This window comes from Lissotriton helveticus, chromosome 7 (assembly GCF_964261635.1).
Source record: "Lissotriton helveticus chromosome 7, aLisHel1.1, whole genome shotgun sequence".
Lineage (NCBI taxonomy): Eukaryota > Metazoa > Chordata > Amphibia > Caudata > Salamandridae > Lissotriton > Lissotriton helveticus.
Window position 1 is genome coordinate 714,506,176 of NC_136068.1, and position 20,142 is coordinate 714,526,317.

Consider the following 20,142-nt stretch of genomic DNA (forward strand, 5'->3'; position numbering starts at 1 on the left):
TGGGTGAATTTTCCAAAGTGGTTAGATCCCTCAGAGCTAAGAGGCCTGGGTTATAAGGATGGATTTTAAATATTGGTTCTTGTGGCTACACCAAAGCCAGTTAAAATCAATGGCTTGTTTTTGTGGATAAAAACTTCACTTGTCTCTATTGCTTCTTTACCGTATTGTTGTAAGCAACCCTTCTGCCATTGTGCCAACCACCCACATTTTGCTTTCTCTACCCCTTGGTTTTGAATTAAATATTTATTTTGTCATATATATTTGTCTCCTCAACCTTTAGGTTTGCCAAATGGGCACTACATCCTGTCCCAATGTAGGTGAAGCTAATAGAATAAGTTTAATCTGACACCAGTCAGTCCTACTGGTCAGTACATGGGTATACCATGGGAGAGGATGTGCCTGAACATGCCGATTTGAAATCTAGAGTTCCAAGTTTGAGTCTTGGCAATGACGCGCAACATCCTGTGATTCTGGGCTAATCACTTAATCTCTCCGTGCCTAACAAAAATGAATGTGTCCTTGTGTAATGTAACTGGTGGTCATGTAAAGTGCTCTGATACCTTCGTGTCAAGTTTGCGCTATATAAAACTCCGGGAAAAAAATACACGCATTTTTACTGGGTTTTTTTGGGCATATCAGCACAGAGCTTCCATAAGCACGCTGATTTTATTTACAGCACAGGACCAAAAACAAAAGATATTCTTATTAGTACATCATGAAGAACACGAAAGCCATAGACTTTGTATCTCTTCAATTCCGCTAGCACAGAATTTGACAAGATCACTCGGCAAGCAGATTTTTATCGACCATGTGGCATATAAACCCAAGATTTTTTTCCTGGCCTTTCCAACTTGAGCAGCAAAGATCAGAGATAATTTGGTAATATAAATCTGCAGTAGAAAGTAACTAAAACTTACATCAATAAAGATCCCATGAGGTAATGTTGTTACAGTGTTTTAATAAAACAAGCATACAGATATGCCTTGTGAAGTGACAGAGCACACCTTGCTTCCACTGACCTGTGAATGATGTGTCTGCTCTGCAGGTAATCCAGGGCCAGGGCCAGCTCACAAACAAAGAGCTTCACAGATTCCTCACTGAAGCGGATGTTCTGTTGAAGGTGATAGCGCAGGTCCCCACCAAGCAGCAGATCTACTACCATGAACATGTCCTCTTCGTCTTGAAAGGAATACCTGTAAAGACATTCCACAAGCACCATGAATAATGAACTAAACATTTAATGACAAAAATTGAGACAATTTATTCAAAACAAACTTTGTTTATTTTTGTGTATTTTTTGTGTACAAGTCTACCACTGGCATTTCATGATAACATTTCAATACGTGTAATTCCAGGATAAACCTTTCAATGGTATCTTTTACTTTATTATTCCTCATCATCAGGACTTGGCCTTTTTGTGCAGAAATTGGGCTGAAAATCAAAAACATGGTTGAGTCATCATATTGTGATACAGGGGAATCAAGATGTAGATGTGCAGTAATTTATTTTTATTTCCACTAATCGTTTGAATTAGAAAGGTATTACTTTTTATCAAGTATCGGTTTAGTTGTTTATATTTTTGTCAGTCGCATTTTATTTTGGTCGGATTTTCCTAAAGCAGCACTTTCTTTTTTTCTTTCATGTCCATTTTCTGTGGGTAAATCAAGTTTCTTGGGAAGCAAAAGTTTCAATAATGCCACCCAATTCACTTCTTGGGAAACTAATTACACCCAGGTCTATTAATCAGCAATGGGTAGAGCATCTCCGTGTCGTCCTTCAAACATTGAAACAGAAAAAGTGAAATTTCAACATGCCCCTTCACTTGGCTAACCATCACCTCTGACATGGGCACTTCTGGAATATGCTCCATTAATGGTCCAAGCTATGTGGGAATCATGTCCATTCTGTCGCCCACACGTTTACAGGATTTTCCCTTACCTGAAGGCACAATAGGGGGAATTCCACAGCCAACATTAAAGTACCACTTAGGTGGAGACCATTGTTTGTGCTGAGTCCATGTTATGATAAACAGAAGAACCCCTATGCACAAGTGGTTCTTCAGAAATGTGAGTGGACGGATTTAGAGGCCAACGTTTTAAAATATTTTGTTGATCAAATTCCCTTCTGTGAAAAATGTTGAAACACAAACTATCTGTTCAGAATGTATTTATTTCTTTGGGGACAAGTAAGTATTATCCGGGCAAAACAAAACTCTTGTAAAGGCTCTTCTGATCAATTTACAAGGATAGCCTCGATCCTGAAGTTTTTACTCAAAATCGTTACCTCACAGAGGTAATCCTTCATCCACTCGCCTGGTTCCAGGTTTTTTTTGAGCTGCCCCTGTTCTAGAAATATGTAGGTAGGGATATCAGCCAAGCCACTTAGGTGTATGGTGTCAAACCAGATTAACTATGAAAGTAGCACTTTCAGGTTCCTGAAACGTCCCAGGATGAGAGGCCCGGCCTTCACTATCATGATGTGTGTGCTTAGCAGCAGGTGAGGGCAGAAGGTGGCCTTTTCTCCTTTAGAGTGAGCTGACCGATGGCAGTGCCATTGTTGCAAAGTGATGGCCAACCATGCTAGGGTTTGATTGTATCATGAACCTTCAGGAGAATTGTAGTTGGTGGCATATAAATGGTAGCGTGCATAGTTTTTGTTCTATGGCCTCTAACCACTCTAACAACCATTGGTGAGAGGAGCTGTTTAAGAGATGCAGTAAATTTACCAAGCAGTTTTTCGCAGAGCAAGTCCTCCTGGCTGGGCAGCTGAGGTAAGTGGTTGACAGAGGCAGTTTGAGTGAACAACTAGGCTTGGTTTTTGAGGCAAGAAGATGCTTTTTGTGTTTAACTGGTGGGCTCATACCAGAAAGAACACTTATCTCCAGGCCCTGGTTAAAATCAGTAATAGCGTCAGATGAATGCCTTGTGCTTCCCCATAATGTACCAGTTAACATTTTGTTTAACAACAGATGGAAAAAGTAGAATACTTAAACAAAGCGAGATCATTAAATAACAAACATTGACAAAGCCAACAGGTCTCGCCTATAAAAGAGCTAGTGGCTTTGCCTATATGTTTTAGGAATCTTGTATACCATAGTGGCTGCTGTTCAGCATGGCTAAACGTTAGTGGGGTAAAGGACAGTGGTATGGAGTGGAGTGTCAGAAAGTGGAGTACAGTGGAGTATTATGGTGTGGAGTGTTGTGTAGTAGAGTTGAGTGGCGTGGAGAAGAGTGGGGTGTCATGGAGTAGCATACAGAGTTGTGGTGTGTCATGAAAGGAGTAGAGTGTCGTAGAGTGGAAGGGCATAAAGTGTAGTACAGTGTAATAGTTGAGTAGAGTGTCATGAAGTGAAGGGGCAGAGTGTAGTGGAGAGCAGTAAAGCAGAGTGGAGTGACATAGAGGGTGTTGCGTAGAGGGGAGTATTGTTGTAGAATGACATAGAGTGGAGTGGAGTGCTCTAGAGTGCAGTAGTGTGTTCCCTAGGGGTGAGTGCTTGCAATGTTCTTAGGGGTGAGTGCTTGCAATGTTCAACACTCCGTCCATCATCCTCTTTGGTTTTGCTTTGTTCGCCCTAAGTTGGCAGGGTGTACCCAGACGTGGGTCCCTTGCTCACTTTGCCACTGGATTCAAGCTAGCCTGGCTGATGATGGCTGATTAGCCAGAAACCGGTCCCAGGACGCTTGTTTCCAGTCCAGGGAAGACATGGCTTGGCAGTTTGGGCTGGACTGTTCCCATGAGGCACAGGGTCAGACTGATTTGCATATGGCCTTGTCTGAACTGGGGTGGCTGAGTGAGCTAAAGAATGGTGATGGATTAAACCCAGATCAATTGACTGGGGGTGAGTGCTTGCAATGTTCAACACTCCGTCCATCATCCTCTTTGGTTATGCTTTGTTCGCCCTAAGTTGGCAGGGTGTACCCAGACTTGGATCCCTTGCTCACTTTGCCACTGGATTCAAGCTAGCCTGGCTGATGATGGCTGATTAGCCAGAAACCGGTACCAGTATGCTTATTTTCGGGTCCAGAAAAGACATGGCTTGGCAGTTCGGGCTGGACTGTTCCCATGAGGCACAGGGTCAGACTGATTTGCATATGGCCATGTCTGAACTAGGGTGGTGGAGTGAGCTAAAGAATGGTGATGCATTAAACCCAGGTCAGTTGACTGGGGGTGCTTGCAATGTTCAACACTCCGTCCATCATCCTCGATGGTTTTGTAGAGTGTCAGTGGAGCAGAGTTTAATCGAGTGGAGCATCACAGAGTCGAGTATGATGGAATGGAGTATTGTAGAGTGGAGTAGAGTGAAGTAGTACAGCAGTGCAGGGTGGATTGTTGTAGAGTGCAGTGGCTTAGAGTGCATTGGTTTTGAGAAAAGTAGTGTAGAGTGCATTGGTGCAGAGTGCGGTGATGTGGAGTAGTTTAGAGTGTAGTGGAATAGAATATAGCAGTGCAGAATACATTGCAGTGGAGTAGAGTGCAATGACATAGAGTGGATTTGCACAGAGTGCAGCGAAGTGGCCTAGACTGCAGTGCCGTAGAGTGTAGTGTTGCAGAGTAGGGTGGCATAGAGTGGAGTGGCAGGGAGCGGTGTAGAGTGGTGTGGTGAATAGTAGTGCGGTGTAGGGTAGAGTGCTTTGGCATAGAGTAGAGTGAAGTGGTGTAGACTAGAAAGGTGTAGAGAGGAGTGGTGCAGTGACGCAGAGTGGAGTGGCGTAGTGTGGAGAAGTGCAGAGTAGATTGCAGTGGTGTAGAGTGGTGCAGAGTAGAGTGGATTGAGGTAATGTGGAGTTTGCATGGTATGGCAGCATACTGCCATTACAGACAACACATCTTAAATATAAAGGACCATTACATTTGGACATACAGCCTTACTGATAAAAGTATAACGGGCTCAAAAGATAATGTGTAGAAATCTCATTGTTCAATGTATTGATATGATCGTCAGCATAGTTCATTTACAGACATTTAGATTTTGTTGTGTGCTAGAAAAAAACTACATCATACAAACCAGCCCAAGGCAGCATGCAATAATGAAAGAAGTATCTGTCTCACTTGTGTGCAAGGTTTTTTTTTAATTGGAGGAGCAGTGGTAATTTTATGAACTAGGTGGTTGTGCTCTCCCTTACACCCCCTGTGTGCTTTGGTGCAGACTGCTATATATATATATATATTTCACTGCCTTCAAAGTCAAGGGGCCATGGAGACATAGAACTTTGCGCAGTCTCCTCGTGGTGTAATCGGATGGCAGAAAAACGGCCGACTCAGGACTTTGGAGCCCACTGGAGGGTAAAGAAAATATATGGCATGTTTTGACCGCAAAACCCACAGCGGAAATAATGTTAAAGGAGCACTGAAACACCTACTAAGGCGATCTTTCAAGTAACTACTACTGCAAGTACCAGCATGCAGCACTGACTGTACTCACGTGTTATTAATCAGAATAAAAATACCATGCTGGCAAGTGTCTCCCTTAAATCTTGGGGTCTTACGTGTCTGGCTGTGAACAAGGAGGGGATGAGCTCCGAAACACGTAAGCCTGTAAATTGAATTCCGAGGCAAGAGAAAGCTGTTTGGCAAGATAATCATCTGATTACGTGTGCGTCTTCAGACCGGAGGTCCATTGTATTGCATATATATATATATATATATATATATATATATATATATATATATATATATATATATATATATATATATATATATATATATATTCACTGAAAAACCCATAGGTTTTACACCAGTTATAGTTAGGGATTAGCATTTAAAAAACCTATTAAATTCACTGAAAAAACCATAGGTTTCACACCAGTTATAGTTAGCTGGAAGTTTTACTCGCATAGAACCATTGAAATTCCCACGTTATAGTTAGTTGGACTCACTATAACTTGCGCGTGCAATGCACTGCTTATGACGTCACATATTACATCACTCATGACATGGTCAGTGACATCACTCATGACATCACTGATGACACCATCCAGTGAATGTGTGTCTTTCTGAAAAATACATATTAGTGAGTAATGTTTAAATATTTAAATATATGTATTAGTGTTTCACTTTGTCTATAAGTGGCTGCATGGGTTGGTGAGTAGCTACATGTGTATGTATATGGGTTATTAGATGTTTTTTTAGTATCAGTATGAGTGTCTGTATGGTTTAGTGGGGTATTTCTTAGCACGTAGATGCATGAATGACTGACTCTCTCTTTGTATGTGTTTTGAAGACAGCATATGTGCAGGACTGTATGGGTGGATGAGTGTGTATATGTCTGTGTTAGTGAGTGAATGACTGTCTTATTAGTGTCTTTATCAGTAACTACATATGTTTTAATCTAGTATATGTGAATATTGATGTATATAAGTGAGTATATGTGAGAGTGAGGGATTGTAAGAGTTCCTGTTTAAATTAGTATGTGTTTCTATAAGTGATTGATTAAGAGAGTAAGTATATGTAAGTTTCCTTAGAAGTAAAGTGGTAGTGTGTGTATAGCTGTATATGCAAATAAATGAATGTTCAATAGTTTATTTGCATGTGTGAGTATGTGTGTGAGTAACTTTTGGATGACTGTCGGTGTGTAACAGGATGTATAGGTGTATCACTACATATGATGAGTGAGTATATGTATGAGAGACTATATAGAACTGTTGGTGAATTAGTGCATGTGTATATAGATGGTGGAATTATTGAATTGGTTGTTGTAACTGGTATGGGTATCTCCATTTTTTTCAATATTTTAGTTTCTATTTTTGAATATTTGTTTCAAGGGTTACATTACAGTGAAAGGAGGTCTGTCACTCTGTCACAAGGATGGTGTCATCAGTGATGTCATGAGTGATGTCACTGACCATGTCATGAGTGATGTAATATGTGACGTCATCAGCAGTGCATTGCACGCGCAAGTTATAGTGAGTCCAACTAACTATAACGTGGGAATTTCAATGGTTTTATGCGAGTAAAACTTCCAGCTAACTATAACTGGTGTGAAACCTATGTTTTTTTCAGTGAATTTAATAGGTTTTTAAAATGCTAATTCCTAACTATAACTGGTGTAAAACCGATGGTTTTTTCAGTGAATTTCAATGGTTTTTTAATAGCAAATCTCTATAGGTATGAAAAGTAATATTTTTTATAACGAATGTTATATTGTTTAATTATGTAATAGTTATTTATTTTTTTTTTTGCCCGGAGCGCTCCCGGGGCGCGTACCGATGCGCTCACCGGTAAGCGCAGTGTTACGGCGCGCCCCGGGGTGCGTACCGGTGAGCGTCCCGTTAGCGCTATTGCCGCGAACGAAAACAACATCGTAACGTATTACTTTGGCTCATGCACCACAAGATCCAGAATGCCGCGTTTTGCGGACACGCCCACTTGGGCAGGTTCTTTAAATTTGAGTGCATGACGAACCTTCACCGTATGCAGATGCCATTGAGAAAGGGAAAGGATTCCCGAAACCGGTTTGGCCATGAAAAGACGATGACTGTTTCCTCAGCGTCTCTTGCTGGAACTGCTCCCTGAATGAAATGGATGCAATTTTGCTGATCTTGTGGCTTCTTCCATCCAGCGCTCAACTTTACGTTGGGATATATATATATATATATATCCAAAGTAAATCCACAAAATGAATGTCTTGCGCTCTCGGGCAAAAAGGCAACAGGGGATCCAAAATCTTAGAAAAGCAGTTTAATACACAGTGTATTAAACTGCTTTCCTAAGATTTTGGATCCCCTGTTGCCTTTTTGCCCGAGAGCGCAAGACATTCATTTTGTGGATTTACTTTGGATATTAATGACCCGGACTGCTTCGCCGGTATCTGCGCCAACTTCCTGTGGGTTCCAGCACTCCAGAAGAAGCTGTTTGTTGTGCACCATATATATATATCTATATATATATATATATATACATATATATATATATATATATAGATATATATATGTCCTTTAACACCGCATTCATAAACTTCCCTTCCGCGGGAAAGAACAAAGGGCGAACCCAATTTCTGTGCTCAATAGGTGTTATTATTTATAGCCTTCAATCCACCACAATCTCCATGACGCATTTCGGCAGTTCAACGACCTTGATCACATGAGGCACTCTGGGAGTAACCATTCCATTTTTAAAGTGCTAGTGCAAATAACACGTGATTGTTCCTTAACCATAAAATGAGAACCAAGACTTACAGAAATCGTCACGTATATGTGCAAAACAGCAATAAATAGATAAATATATACACACCATCAGTAAGACATAATATAACAACTTTTCATCACAATAAATATTTAAATAGTAATTTAAATATATACAAAAATACAAATCTGTGTAAAATACAATGAGCTGATCAGAACGTTAAAAATAACTTTTTTGTAATTAAAATACTTTGTTTTTATACCATAACGACTTAACATTCCTATATTGTGACAAATTATTTTATCTGTAAAATACAAAGTTGATCCACATTTGCCAAATAATTGGTTGCCTTCAATGTACTATAAGTACCCTCTTTTATTTATGGTGTGTGTAGATCTATTAGCTGTTTTTGAACCCATGTGATTTCTATACCTAATATCAGTCGATGTAGACTTATATTGCATCAATCCCATTTCTTTAAAGTGCTCGTTGCTTCAAGTTTGCAAAATGTGAATAACTGATGAACAGCATGTTCGCCAGTTGTGCAACTAGTGCAAAATTAAAAACATGTGCATATATGTATAGCTTAAATGCTGAAAGCAGCAGCTCTCAAATTGATTTTTACACCAAATGTTTGAATTCACGTTCTACATTATTAGGATTATATATCATGTTTCAATCCGTCCGGACCGATTTATAAACATGTATACAAATCCTCTCTAGAGTTATGTCCATTGGGGTTTTTTGTGTCAAGTTCCAAAATATATTTGGTTTCTAGGCATCGGAGTTTAGCCTCATGATTTCCTCCTCTTCTTAATGGTGGGATACTGTCTATCACGAAGTATTTGAAATGCTCTAAGTTGTTTCCATGTCTTTCCTTGAAGTGTCTAGCGACCGGGTAGGTTTGGTCAGAATTGGAGATTGCTCTTATGTGTTGCAGTATTCTCTTGTGGCCCTGTAATTTGGTACTGCCCACATACTGCAACCCACAAGAGCACTCCAATACGTACACCACGTATCCTGTACGACAGGTCAGGAATTTGGTGATCTTGATGGGATCATCCCTGAAGGGAATATTGTAAGTAGTTCTGTTGATCCTGTATCTACATACTCGACAATTATTGCACACACACACACACACCACTGGGTAGGTATAAGTAGGACCACGTTTCCACAGGAAAAAAACATTTTGGTTTGCTAATAACTTTAACACAGTTTGACGAATCTTCACAAAACGTTAAAAAAATAAGTCTCATCCAACTCAGCACCTTCATGGAAAGTTTTGGAATCAGCCCTCAAGACGGGGCAAAGAAAAGGGAGGGCCCAAATCGAGTTTTCACCATTAATTTTTCCACTAAAAAGATTTGACATAGTTGCAGCCAAAACCACTAAACAGAATTTCACCAAATTGGCAGAAAGCAAGAACTTAGTCCAGAAAGAGTGATTTTTGTGATTTGTTGTAAATCTATTCAAAAGTTTTCGGGAAATTAAGGCTAAAAATCATTGTATATTTCAAAGCCGACTCATAAGATCTGATTAGCTGCAACCGCATCAAAAAGGATGTTGAGGCAGTCATCGTGGACTGGGGAGTTCCCTTTTCCTGGTTATTCTTTTTTTAAGAAAAAACTATAAGGGGGCAGTGAAGGTATCCCTGCCCGCCCCCAGGTGTGGGGAGAAGGACCCTCCAGGGCCAAAAACATATATCAGTTTTTTAATTTTACCAGGAATTCATGGGAGATTCGCAAATCCGTTGTAATTTTCTTTTTTTTAAATGTGGGTTACCGCTCTTCAAAAGAACAAAACTCACTGTAGGCCAGGGTCCAGAGGCAGTAGTAATAGATTTATTAGGAGAGCGAAGCATGAAGCCCCCCTTAAATGCACATCTTTGAAGCCACAGGGACCCCATCTCTCAGGGTTGAACACAACCACCCTCCCGAGCCTTAATCCGGTCCCAGGGACCGAATCCTCCTTGGGCCAACACTTAAACTTAAAGAGGAGGAGGGCAAGTTACCCCTCTCTCCTTGAGGCTTACTCAGACCCCAAGGTCCCCATCTCCTTTGACAGCAAGTGAAAATTAAAGTGGAGGTGGGCATGCAACCACCCCTCCTGAGCCATTGTATGGCCCCTCTGCAGTGTTTCCCAGGGACCCAAATCCCTGAGACCAGCAAGCAGGGAACTGTTATGTGCTCCCACCCGGTGGTAGCTGAAAGATGCTCCCACCGGGTAGGAGCACATACGTTTCCCTGCCCGCTCCAAGACACTCAAAAACAGAAAAAAAAGAATAACAAAGGAGTGTCAGGAACCGTACACTTATCATCCACTGCTCCTTACAAGGTTGGCCCCATAATACCCTCCCAGAACTTGTTCAATATATATTTTAGAGCCTGGTTATGTCCTTACAAGGGGCAAGGGCACCATCAAGCATTTACTTTTAATTATAGAGGAGTACAGCTGTCCCCCCAGCAACATTAAAAAAAATCAGTAAGTCTCCTGGGTCATTAAATCTATGACCCCAGAAGAGCTTACCATGTTTTTTAAGCACTTCTAGCTGGAGTACAGAACCCCTTTGTGGTTGGTTCCATGGCTGCTCTCTGTAGCTTGGAACTATTAATAAAAATACTCAAACACATATTCATATTCTTTTTTATAAAACATTATTAACATTTGTTTATGACAATGACTTTTTTTAAACATTGTACTGTGTAAATTCATGAAATCTACATTTTATTGTCATTATTGGTGATTTTTCTACAAAGATAAGAGTTGTGCTTTATGTATGTTGAAATGCTGACCCCTTCATAAAGTTAATAGGCCCACATTTGATATTTAGGTGTTGTGGTCTGCTGACAAAGTCAGTACATAGGGTCAGCATTACGAACCTTCAGGGGTTTGGGCACCAGGCCCTATTTCAAGCCCCCCCCCCCCACCAGTATCTTCTCTCTGCACCCAACCCTCACTGTGCATGGCCCGTGTACATCAGGGGTGCTGGTTGCCCGTGAGGGGTTGGATGCAGGGCGGGACTGCAGGCTAGGCCCTGCAGCCAACCCACATGCCGAGCATGGTGGAAGGGTGTGAGCGATGTGGGGTTGGCTACCTGCGAGGGGTGGAGGCAATGCCTGGTTGTAGACAGCGGGGGATTGTTATTACTTATGGTAATAAAATAATATTCAACATAAAAAAACTAGAAATTCACAGAAAAATGACAAAGGTTAAAGTGACACTATAGTTAGGTATTGTAAGAATATCTTACTTTGTATTACCAAAAACCTTGGAATATAATTGAAAAAAAAAAACAAAGGTTTAAAGGACACTAAAGTTTGGTGAAAATGTTAGTTAATATATACCATGTTCCTCTAAATTGTCCACTATAGAGCCTTGCAGCACTTTATAAAGAGCACCGATTTTTCCCTGGCGTCTAATGACTTCTGTTATCTTAAGCTGTGTTATCATAGTTGCAGGTTTACCTAGGAAGTTCCGAATTTGCAAAAACTTAAGGACTCCTAGGTAAATGGTACTTGTTCGCCAAAGGTTAAAAAAGAAGATCATAGCCCCCCTAGCCTCGTAGAAGTGACCTATTTGCGTGATACCCAAAAGTCTCCACTTTCCTACTACATAATCCTGAAATATCGATGTGAGAAGCCCTACTGCAGACGCGGGTGTATAGAATGATATCCTTTCAATCTACTGGTTTTTCTGCACGGTCTTCCAAACCTTATAGACCGCACCTACAAAAAACACGTTTTTTTATAATAGCTGCCATCTGTTCTTTGAAACAAGCAATTTTTAACCTCAATCCCCAAAACCATCTGATAGATTGATGGGGCCTCAGCGAGATTGTTCCCTACTTTCCAGTCAGTAATACCCGTATATTCGAAAGAATGCAAGCATAATAATATTTTGCAAAGTCGGGAACTGACCACCCACCTCTATCCCGGGGGACAGTCATAAAACGTGTGGCTCTACGTGGTTTCCCCGGGTCCCACAGGAATCTAGCACAGAGTGATTGTAACTGTTGGAGTTGCACATGAGATAGTTCCAACGGCACTGCTCTAAAAAAGTAAAAAAGTATAGCACTTTCGGAAGAATATTAATTTTAAGAACATTAGCTCTGCCTACTAGGGAAAGATGTAAACATTCCCATCTCTCGAGTGCTTGTTTAATATTTCCAGTAATAGCCCCCCAATTGACCTCCACCAACTCTTTCAAACACACTTGTATCTTAATGGGCAAGTATGTAACCTCATTAATGATTCGAGAATCATTAAATTAAAGATTTGTTAAGTACAGAGAAACTGCGTTTTAAACTAATTAAGATTATAGCCTGACATGCTTCCAAATTCATATGCCAGATGTTCGATTTCAGGTAAAGCTGTTACAGGGTCAGATGTTATAATGGCTATATCATCTGCATACGCGAAGACACAGAACAGATCCTGCCGAACACAAAATGGCTTTATCTTGGCGCACCTCTCTAACATATCCAGAAAAGGGTTGATATACAATGCAAACAGCAGAGGGGAGCAGGGACACCCCAGCCATGTGCCTCTAGAGATCTGCACGGGTTCAGATGACAATCCCATTGAGCAGATCCTGGCCACGGGAGATCGATATAGGACCTGCAAAGTCTCAATATACCCCTGGCCGAACCCCATCTGCTGTAGGATCCCCCAAAGGAAGTGCCCCGCCACACGGTCAAATGTCTTTTTGGCAAGGAGCAAGATGAGTCCTAAATCCCTGGATTCAGCCTGAGCAATATCAAGCAGAGTAACTACTCTGGCAATATGATTCATGGTTCCCCTACCAGGTATAACCCTGTGTTGTCTTAGAGAAACCAAAGGCATTCGACACCGTATGTCACCGCACCCTGATACAATGCTTCAGCATCACCGGAATCCAAGGAACGGCCTTGGAGTTAATCATCTCGTTCCTCGCCGGAAGAACCCAGAGAGTTTGCCTCCCCCATTCCGTTGCGCGGCCACCGAAGTCATCTGCGGCGTTCTGCAAGGATCCTCGCTCAGCCCCACCCTCTTCGACGACTACATGTGCCCCCTCGCAGCCATCGCACGCCAACACAACCTAAACATCATCTCCTACGCTGACGATACCCAGCTGATCCTCTCCCTCACCAACGACCCCACCACCTCCAGAGCCAGCCTCCAGGAAGGAATGAAAGACGTCACGGAATGGATGAAGCTCAGGCGTCTGAAACTAAACTCAGACAAAATAGAAGTCCTCATCCTGGGACCTTCTCCCTCTGCTTGGGACGACTCCTGGTGGCCCCCTGCACTGGGCACCGCCCCCAAGCTAACGGACCATGCTTGCAACCTGGGCTTCATCCTGAACTCCTCCCTCACGATGTCCAAGCAAGTCAACGCCGTCTCGTCGTCCTGCTTTAACACCCTGCGCATGCTCCGAAAGATCTTCCGGTGGATCCCCACTGAAACCAGGAAGACGGTCACCCAGGCCCTCGTCACCAGCCGAATGGACTACGGGAACACCCTCTACGCCGGAACCACATCCAAACTCCAGGACATCCCCCGCCACAGCCACATCTCTGCCCATCTGAATGACCTGCACTGGCTCCCCGTAAACTAGAGGATCACGTTCAGACTCCTCACCCACGCACACAAGGCTCTCCCCGACATGGGCCCCAAGTACCTCAACAGCCGCCTCGCATTCTACACACCCACCCGCCAGCTCCGATCCACCAGCCTCGCCCTCGCCACCGTCCCACGTATTCGCAGATCCACCGCCGGAGGAAGATCCTTCTCCTACCTGGCGGCCAAGACATGGAACTCCCTCCCCATCCACCTACGGCTGACCCAGGATCATCTCTCCTTCAGGAAACAACTCAAGACCTGGCTGTTCGAGCAGTAGCGACTCCCCCTCCCCCCAGCGCCTTGAGACCCTAGCGGGTGAGTAGCGCGCTCTACAAATTTCATGATTGATTGATTGATTGATTGAAGTGGAGATGACCTTAACCAATCGGTTAGGAAGAATTTTAGCGTAGATCGTACCATCGCAATTAGTAAGTGAGATCGGACGACAAGACCCTGGAAGGTCTGATGGTTTGTTCTTTTCTTAAATACCACAATGTTAGCTTCATCCCATGATTGCAGTGCACCACTGATTTGAGCTGCTTGAAAAGTGGCCAACAGATCTTGAAAAAAGGTTCGATAGACCTCTGAAGGAAGTCTATCGGGATCCGCCGCCTTGCAGATCGTCATACTATTAATGGCCTGCTCCAATTTATCAATAGTAATATGGCCATCCAATATCCCTACTTCTTCCGGGTCTACCTGCTTTAATGATAAATTTTGGAACCACATATCTCTAGCAGCCCACCCTATATCCTGTTCTGTACAAAGCTCTTTGTAAAAATTTCCAAAAATCTCTAGGATCTCTTGGGGATCATGAACCAAGCTGCCCGATGCATTCTTCATACCATCTATTCTTTGTGCAGCCTCCTTGGAGCGCAGTCTTTGAGCTAGACAGCGCCCTGTAGCCTCATCATACTCATAACATTCCTTTTTATAGAGCTGATAGCTGATATTTTAGGGAGATTTCTTTGCTCCATGCTTGATTAATATTAGCCTTACACCTTACACCTGGCCAGATTAGTTTGCAGTTCCGTAGTGTTATTTCCATGCAGGATCCCACACACTAGATTTTCTTCAGCAGCCTTAAGTTTATTATATAATTCCTGAATTATACTTGTAGCCTGATTTTGTTTATATAATCCATAACTCAGGAATTCCCCTCTAAAATAAGCTTTAAATGTATCGCAAACAGTCACACACATCGAGTGACGATTGTTTGGAAAAAAATCCCTAATCCAATTTCTCATATGATCAATAAAGTGTTATCCAAAAGAAGCTTCCTATCAAAAGTAAACATCCTTGGAGTAGTATTGATACCAAGTGCGGGAATATACAACACCACTGGAACATGGTCAGAGGTGATTCTAGGGAGGATCTGTATCTGAGCTTCCGTGACTAATAAAGGGGATATAAAAAAATAATCAAGCCGTACTAATTTACCATGTGGGTAGGAATAAAATGAATGCCCTGAATCCGGCATATGAAACATACCCCAAACATCTATCAAACCATGATCAGAGAGTAAATGATATAATGCTTTAAAAGCTTTTGGTGTCCTACCTTTATAGCTATGAATACCTAATTGTAATTCCCTTCCTACCAGATTAATATTGAAAGCCCCACATAGCACAATTGGGGGGGGCCATGTAGCAAGCCCGAGATTTAAATACTTAAGAACAGGGGCCTCATCAAAATTAGAGCCATATACTGTACACTACGTGAACTTAGAGCCCCCAAGACACATTCCAAAATAGCCCACCGTTCATGGCTATCTACTAAGGTACCTCCAGATGTTTGTATATTTGATTCTGGCTAACACCGCCACCCCATGAGTCATTGTTATTTGCTGTGAGGCTGCTAAGACTGCATACCCCAATTCTGATAACATTTTACGCTTTCCCCGTGGTATGTGTGTCTCTTGTAAGCATACTAGTTCAGCTTGAATCATAGGAAGCTCTGCAGCCAATATTTGTCTCTTAGTATAGTTATTTAGACCACAGACATTCAAAGAACAGATTCTAAGCACTAACTTAGCCATTGAATAGACATAGGTGCTATCCCTTGCTCAATTCTCATATGAAAAAGCCTTAACTTTCTAGATTTCACCAACTTAACGTTACTGTGGGTTATTTTCCTTATTTTACCCACACTCTATCACCCCACCCTTCCCCTAACACCCATCCACCCAAATCCTCCGCCACCCAACCCTCCACCCCCATTCCCCACCCTTCAAAAGGGCAATAGGACCCAAGGTCCCTGTGATGAAAAGCTTCCGCTACTCGAGTGACCCCCCCACCACACCAATATACCACCCTGTGCATAGAAAGTCACATCCACTTGAAAGAAAAATACTCAACACAGCACAAAAATATTGCAAACTCTTTTTCACAATTAACATTACAAAGACTATAAGAACTCTTCGGCTTGGACCTCAGATGTAAAGAATCTAATACGTTCTTGATACAGCACTTTTAATTTCACTGGATTAAGTAGAAAAGCTTGTGCCCTTTTGGCCTGAAAAAGTGAAATAAGCTGAAGAAGCTGCCAGCGCTTTTCTACAGTGTTATGACAGAAATCAGGCCGGATGAAAACACTCCAGCCCTTTTTCTGTCAGGATACGGCTTCCCATGCAAGAAAATTATTACCGGATATTAATATCGCTCTGGGTCTAACTACTGCTTGACCAGAACCAGGCCGGATGGAAAACGGGAAGTGATGCGCCCTCTGCACCTCTCTCTGCCAATCCCACTGTGTGGGATCAGGGAAGGCCTCGGTAAACAGGTAAATAATAAACTTGTGAGGGTCTTGACCTTCCATGCTCACAGGAATCTGCAAGATTCTGAGATTGTTCCTACGAGAGCGGTTTTCTAAATCAGCAAACTTCCAGTGAGTATCGTCCTTTAGGGAGCACAGGGTCTCGGTCATAGCTTTCTGTGCAGCCAGTTCATCTTCTAAACAGGAACTCCGAGCTTCAGGTTTGTTAAACCTGGTTGTAAATTCCGTGCAGGTCTTGGCTATACGTCCCACTGAGTTCTGCAATTTGCGGCATGAGATATGCACTTTCAGACTCTCCATCCGTGTCTCCTCCCTATGAGTCATTATAATTTGATAAATCAGAGCAAGTGAGACTTCTTCGAATGGACCTGGTGCATTTTATATGACCACCTCGGTGCCAGTACTGATCTCCGTTGTGAAGGAGTAATCCCACTGTAAAACATTGCTGTTATCCACCTGCTGAGCTCCTTCTCTAGCATCTGGGTTTCTTCGCACTGTCCGAGGACTGTCATCAGGTATATCCCCTCCTGTATCCTCCAGGTGTGTGCTACTGAGGTCGCTGCTAATGGCCCAGTGTGCACCGGTCTTCACATGGGACTTCAAAATTGATTCTAGGTCGTCTCTGGAAGAATCTGAATGATCCGACAGGGAAAAAAAAATAATCACCAGAGTCTATTTACTTTGTGTAGGTATTTGTACTTTGTAAATCCTTCTTCATGCAGGCACTTGAATTTTCAATGTTTGACGTTTGGGCTGTTTCCAATGCATATACACTTGCCCCTCCTTCAGCAGAAATGCTACATGCAGTATTATGCTGACTGCCTCCCCTTGCGGTATCTTCAATCAGTGAAGTTGCACTGGATAATGATGTTACTGTTGCTCCCAGGTCAACACGGCCTATATTCGTATGAACAGTAACAGAGTCTTTATCCCCAGAACAGTGCCCCACTTCAGAGTAAGAGATCTTCATACCACCTGTCCCCTGCAGAGGTACCTCAGATTGAGGGGAGTGTACAGTTTTCTTCCTGTCCTTTGCCCCTGAGAATAAAAGAGGAATAGTGTGCTTACCCATGATGTCTTTGACCAATTTCTCACCTGGTAAAGCTGTATCCACTTTAACAGTTTTGCTACCCACACAGGCGCTGGCCGAGTTCCTGCTGTTCACCACTCCAGCTCCTGCTCCAGCCCCAGCCGGATCAATCAGAGGGCGACCCCTCCCTTTCCCAGTCTTGGGAGCCATCATCATGACTGTGTATCCCTCCCCTTGTAAGCCGCCGTAGAGTCTATCTGCCACAGTAGCAAGGAACCTCCAATGCCGACACCAAGGAGCACTCCAGTAACTTTTCTGAAGTCGCCGTGTTCTTTGGGAGAACAGTCTGCATCCTTAGAAAATGTGATCGATGTAGCGGAAAAGATTCTTTTGGCTGCTAATTTATAAGCACAGTATTATAAAACATTATGTAAGCTGTACCACACCCCTGCAAAGATGAAGAAAAGGGGGGGGGGGGGGGGTGAATGACGGGAAATGTTTCCGATGTGGTACAGATAATGCTGACATTCTTCATGTTTGTTATTCATGTACTAAGCTGTGTTTATAGGACATATTGAAAGGTTTCTATCAGAGGTTACAGGAGGTGCTATAAAAGTCTCAGCCTCTATAATGTTTCTTGGGACTGGGGAAGACCTACGGCAAGGGATGCCGAAGAACAAATCGGCATATTACCAACCATTAGAGATAATTTTTGTCTCTAACTTATTTAGAGACAAAAATTATCGCCGCAAATCGGCGATTTTTATCGCAGATAAACCTTGCTATTAGCAAGGTTTATCGCAAATGCGATAAAAAACGGCCGCAATGCATGAATATCGCTGAAAAGTCAGCGATATTCATGCATTATCGAGCAAATGCTCTTAGCCATGTTATCCACCTCCCATTGGATAACATGGCTAAGAACTGCTCCTGGGCAAGTGTTAGCTTTTGGAGATATTCGCGCTTAGCGCGAATATCTCCAAAAGTTGGTAATAGGAGATAGCGATGTTAGCGACTGTTTTCAGTCGCTAACATCTTGGCACGCCCACTTTGCATGTCATTAGTGATAAATATCACTGACATGCAAAGCGGGGCCCAAGATGGTCACTATCTCCTATTAGCTGTCGCTAACTGGTGTTAGCGACAGCTTGGTAATAGGGAGATCATTTTATCTCCGCTTTCTTGGCTTTTAAAGCCAAAAAAGCGGAGATAAAGCCCCTTGATAATATGCCCCTTGGTATTTTATTTTTGTCGCTATGGCAGATGCGCGGTTGTGTTTAGCGTCTGCATGGCTACACCCTGATGCACCATCTTTTGAAATGTGGTGTGCTAAATTCTACTGTACGTATAATTTGGAGCTCAGTCTGTATTCCGTTAAAGGACCCATAAAGCGAAAGTTTGCTATGATCGATCATCTGACCTGTTGAAATTTAAATGGTATACTTGGGATGAGAATGAATTGCTATTGTATGCTCATTTATGATTTATATGTATTCAGTTATTGTCGATACTGTGGATTTCTATAAAAAAATATATATACTATGTTAAATTAACAAAACCACTGAATTTAACCAGATATTCTTATCGTAAGTAACTATGGGCTAGATGTAGGTAATTCTATTTTACCACTTCTTAAATACCGAATTTTACCGATTCGGTATTTAAGAAGTGGTAAAATAGAGGGGGGGGATGTAGGTATTTCTGAATTGGTAAGTACCGAATCGTTAAGATTCGGTATTTACCGATTCTGTAAATACCGATTCGGTAATGCCCATTGATTCCTATGGGCATTGAAGCCCATAGGAATCAATGGGCATTACCGAATCGGTATTTACAGATTCGGTAAATACCGATTCCAGCAAGGGTGCAGGGGGTGTCACTTTGACACCCTCTAGCACCCCAAATACAGGCATGTGTGCCATGTGGCACACAGACATGCCCTAAGGGCATGTCTGTCTGTCACATGGCATAGGTGTGCATGCACACATGTGCATGCACACCTGGATTCGGTATTTTACCACCCAATTGGTTTGGGTGGTAAAATACCGAATCTGTAAGGCCTTTGGGACTCAGAAGAGTCCCACCTACATCTGGCAGTTACCGAATCGGTAAAAATACCGATTCTGTATTTTACCGATTCGGTAAATTTACGGAATCGGTAAAATTGGTCACCTACATCACAAATACCCATTTACCGGTCGGTAAATGGCCTCCTACATCTGGCCCTAGATCTCTTGCCCTAAAGTAATTATAATTTACGTTCTTTCCGAGCTCCACTAATTAGCCAAAAATATCACAACACTCCTGACATGCTCTATGACGTTATTAATGAGATCACTGCAACATCTAAAATGGCATCATAGATGACAACACTGTGTGTGTCAGGGGCATGAGTTATAGTTACTTAGGGCTTGAAAAACGTATATACCATACCTACTAACCTCCTCCTGGCACCACTCTATGCTTGTTTCAGCATCTCAGAGGGCAGACAGCACTATATCCCCAAGGGCATTACTGATTTGCCTATGCTCATCAACCCACATAAACTGTATGAATCACCACCTGTAAGTAGCTTGTTTCTGGAGTTATGATTCCTATACTCAAGGACTTCAACTT

At 42.4% G+C, this 20,142-nt stretch overlaps 1 protein-coding gene across 1 annotated transcript in view; it reads right to left on the minus strand.

The window, feature by feature from the left end:
* STK32A (serine/threonine kinase 32A) overlaps window positions 1-20,142 on the minus strand; it is a 574,428-nt gene that overhangs the window by 371,254 nt on the left and 183,032 nt on the right. Inside the window, exon 2 of the mRNA XM_078650656.1 lies at window positions 1,020-1,193. Coding sequence (XP_078506782.1) covers window positions 1,020-1,193 — 174 coding nt within the window. The remainder of the gene's footprint in view (window positions 1-1,019; window positions 1,194-20,142) is intronic.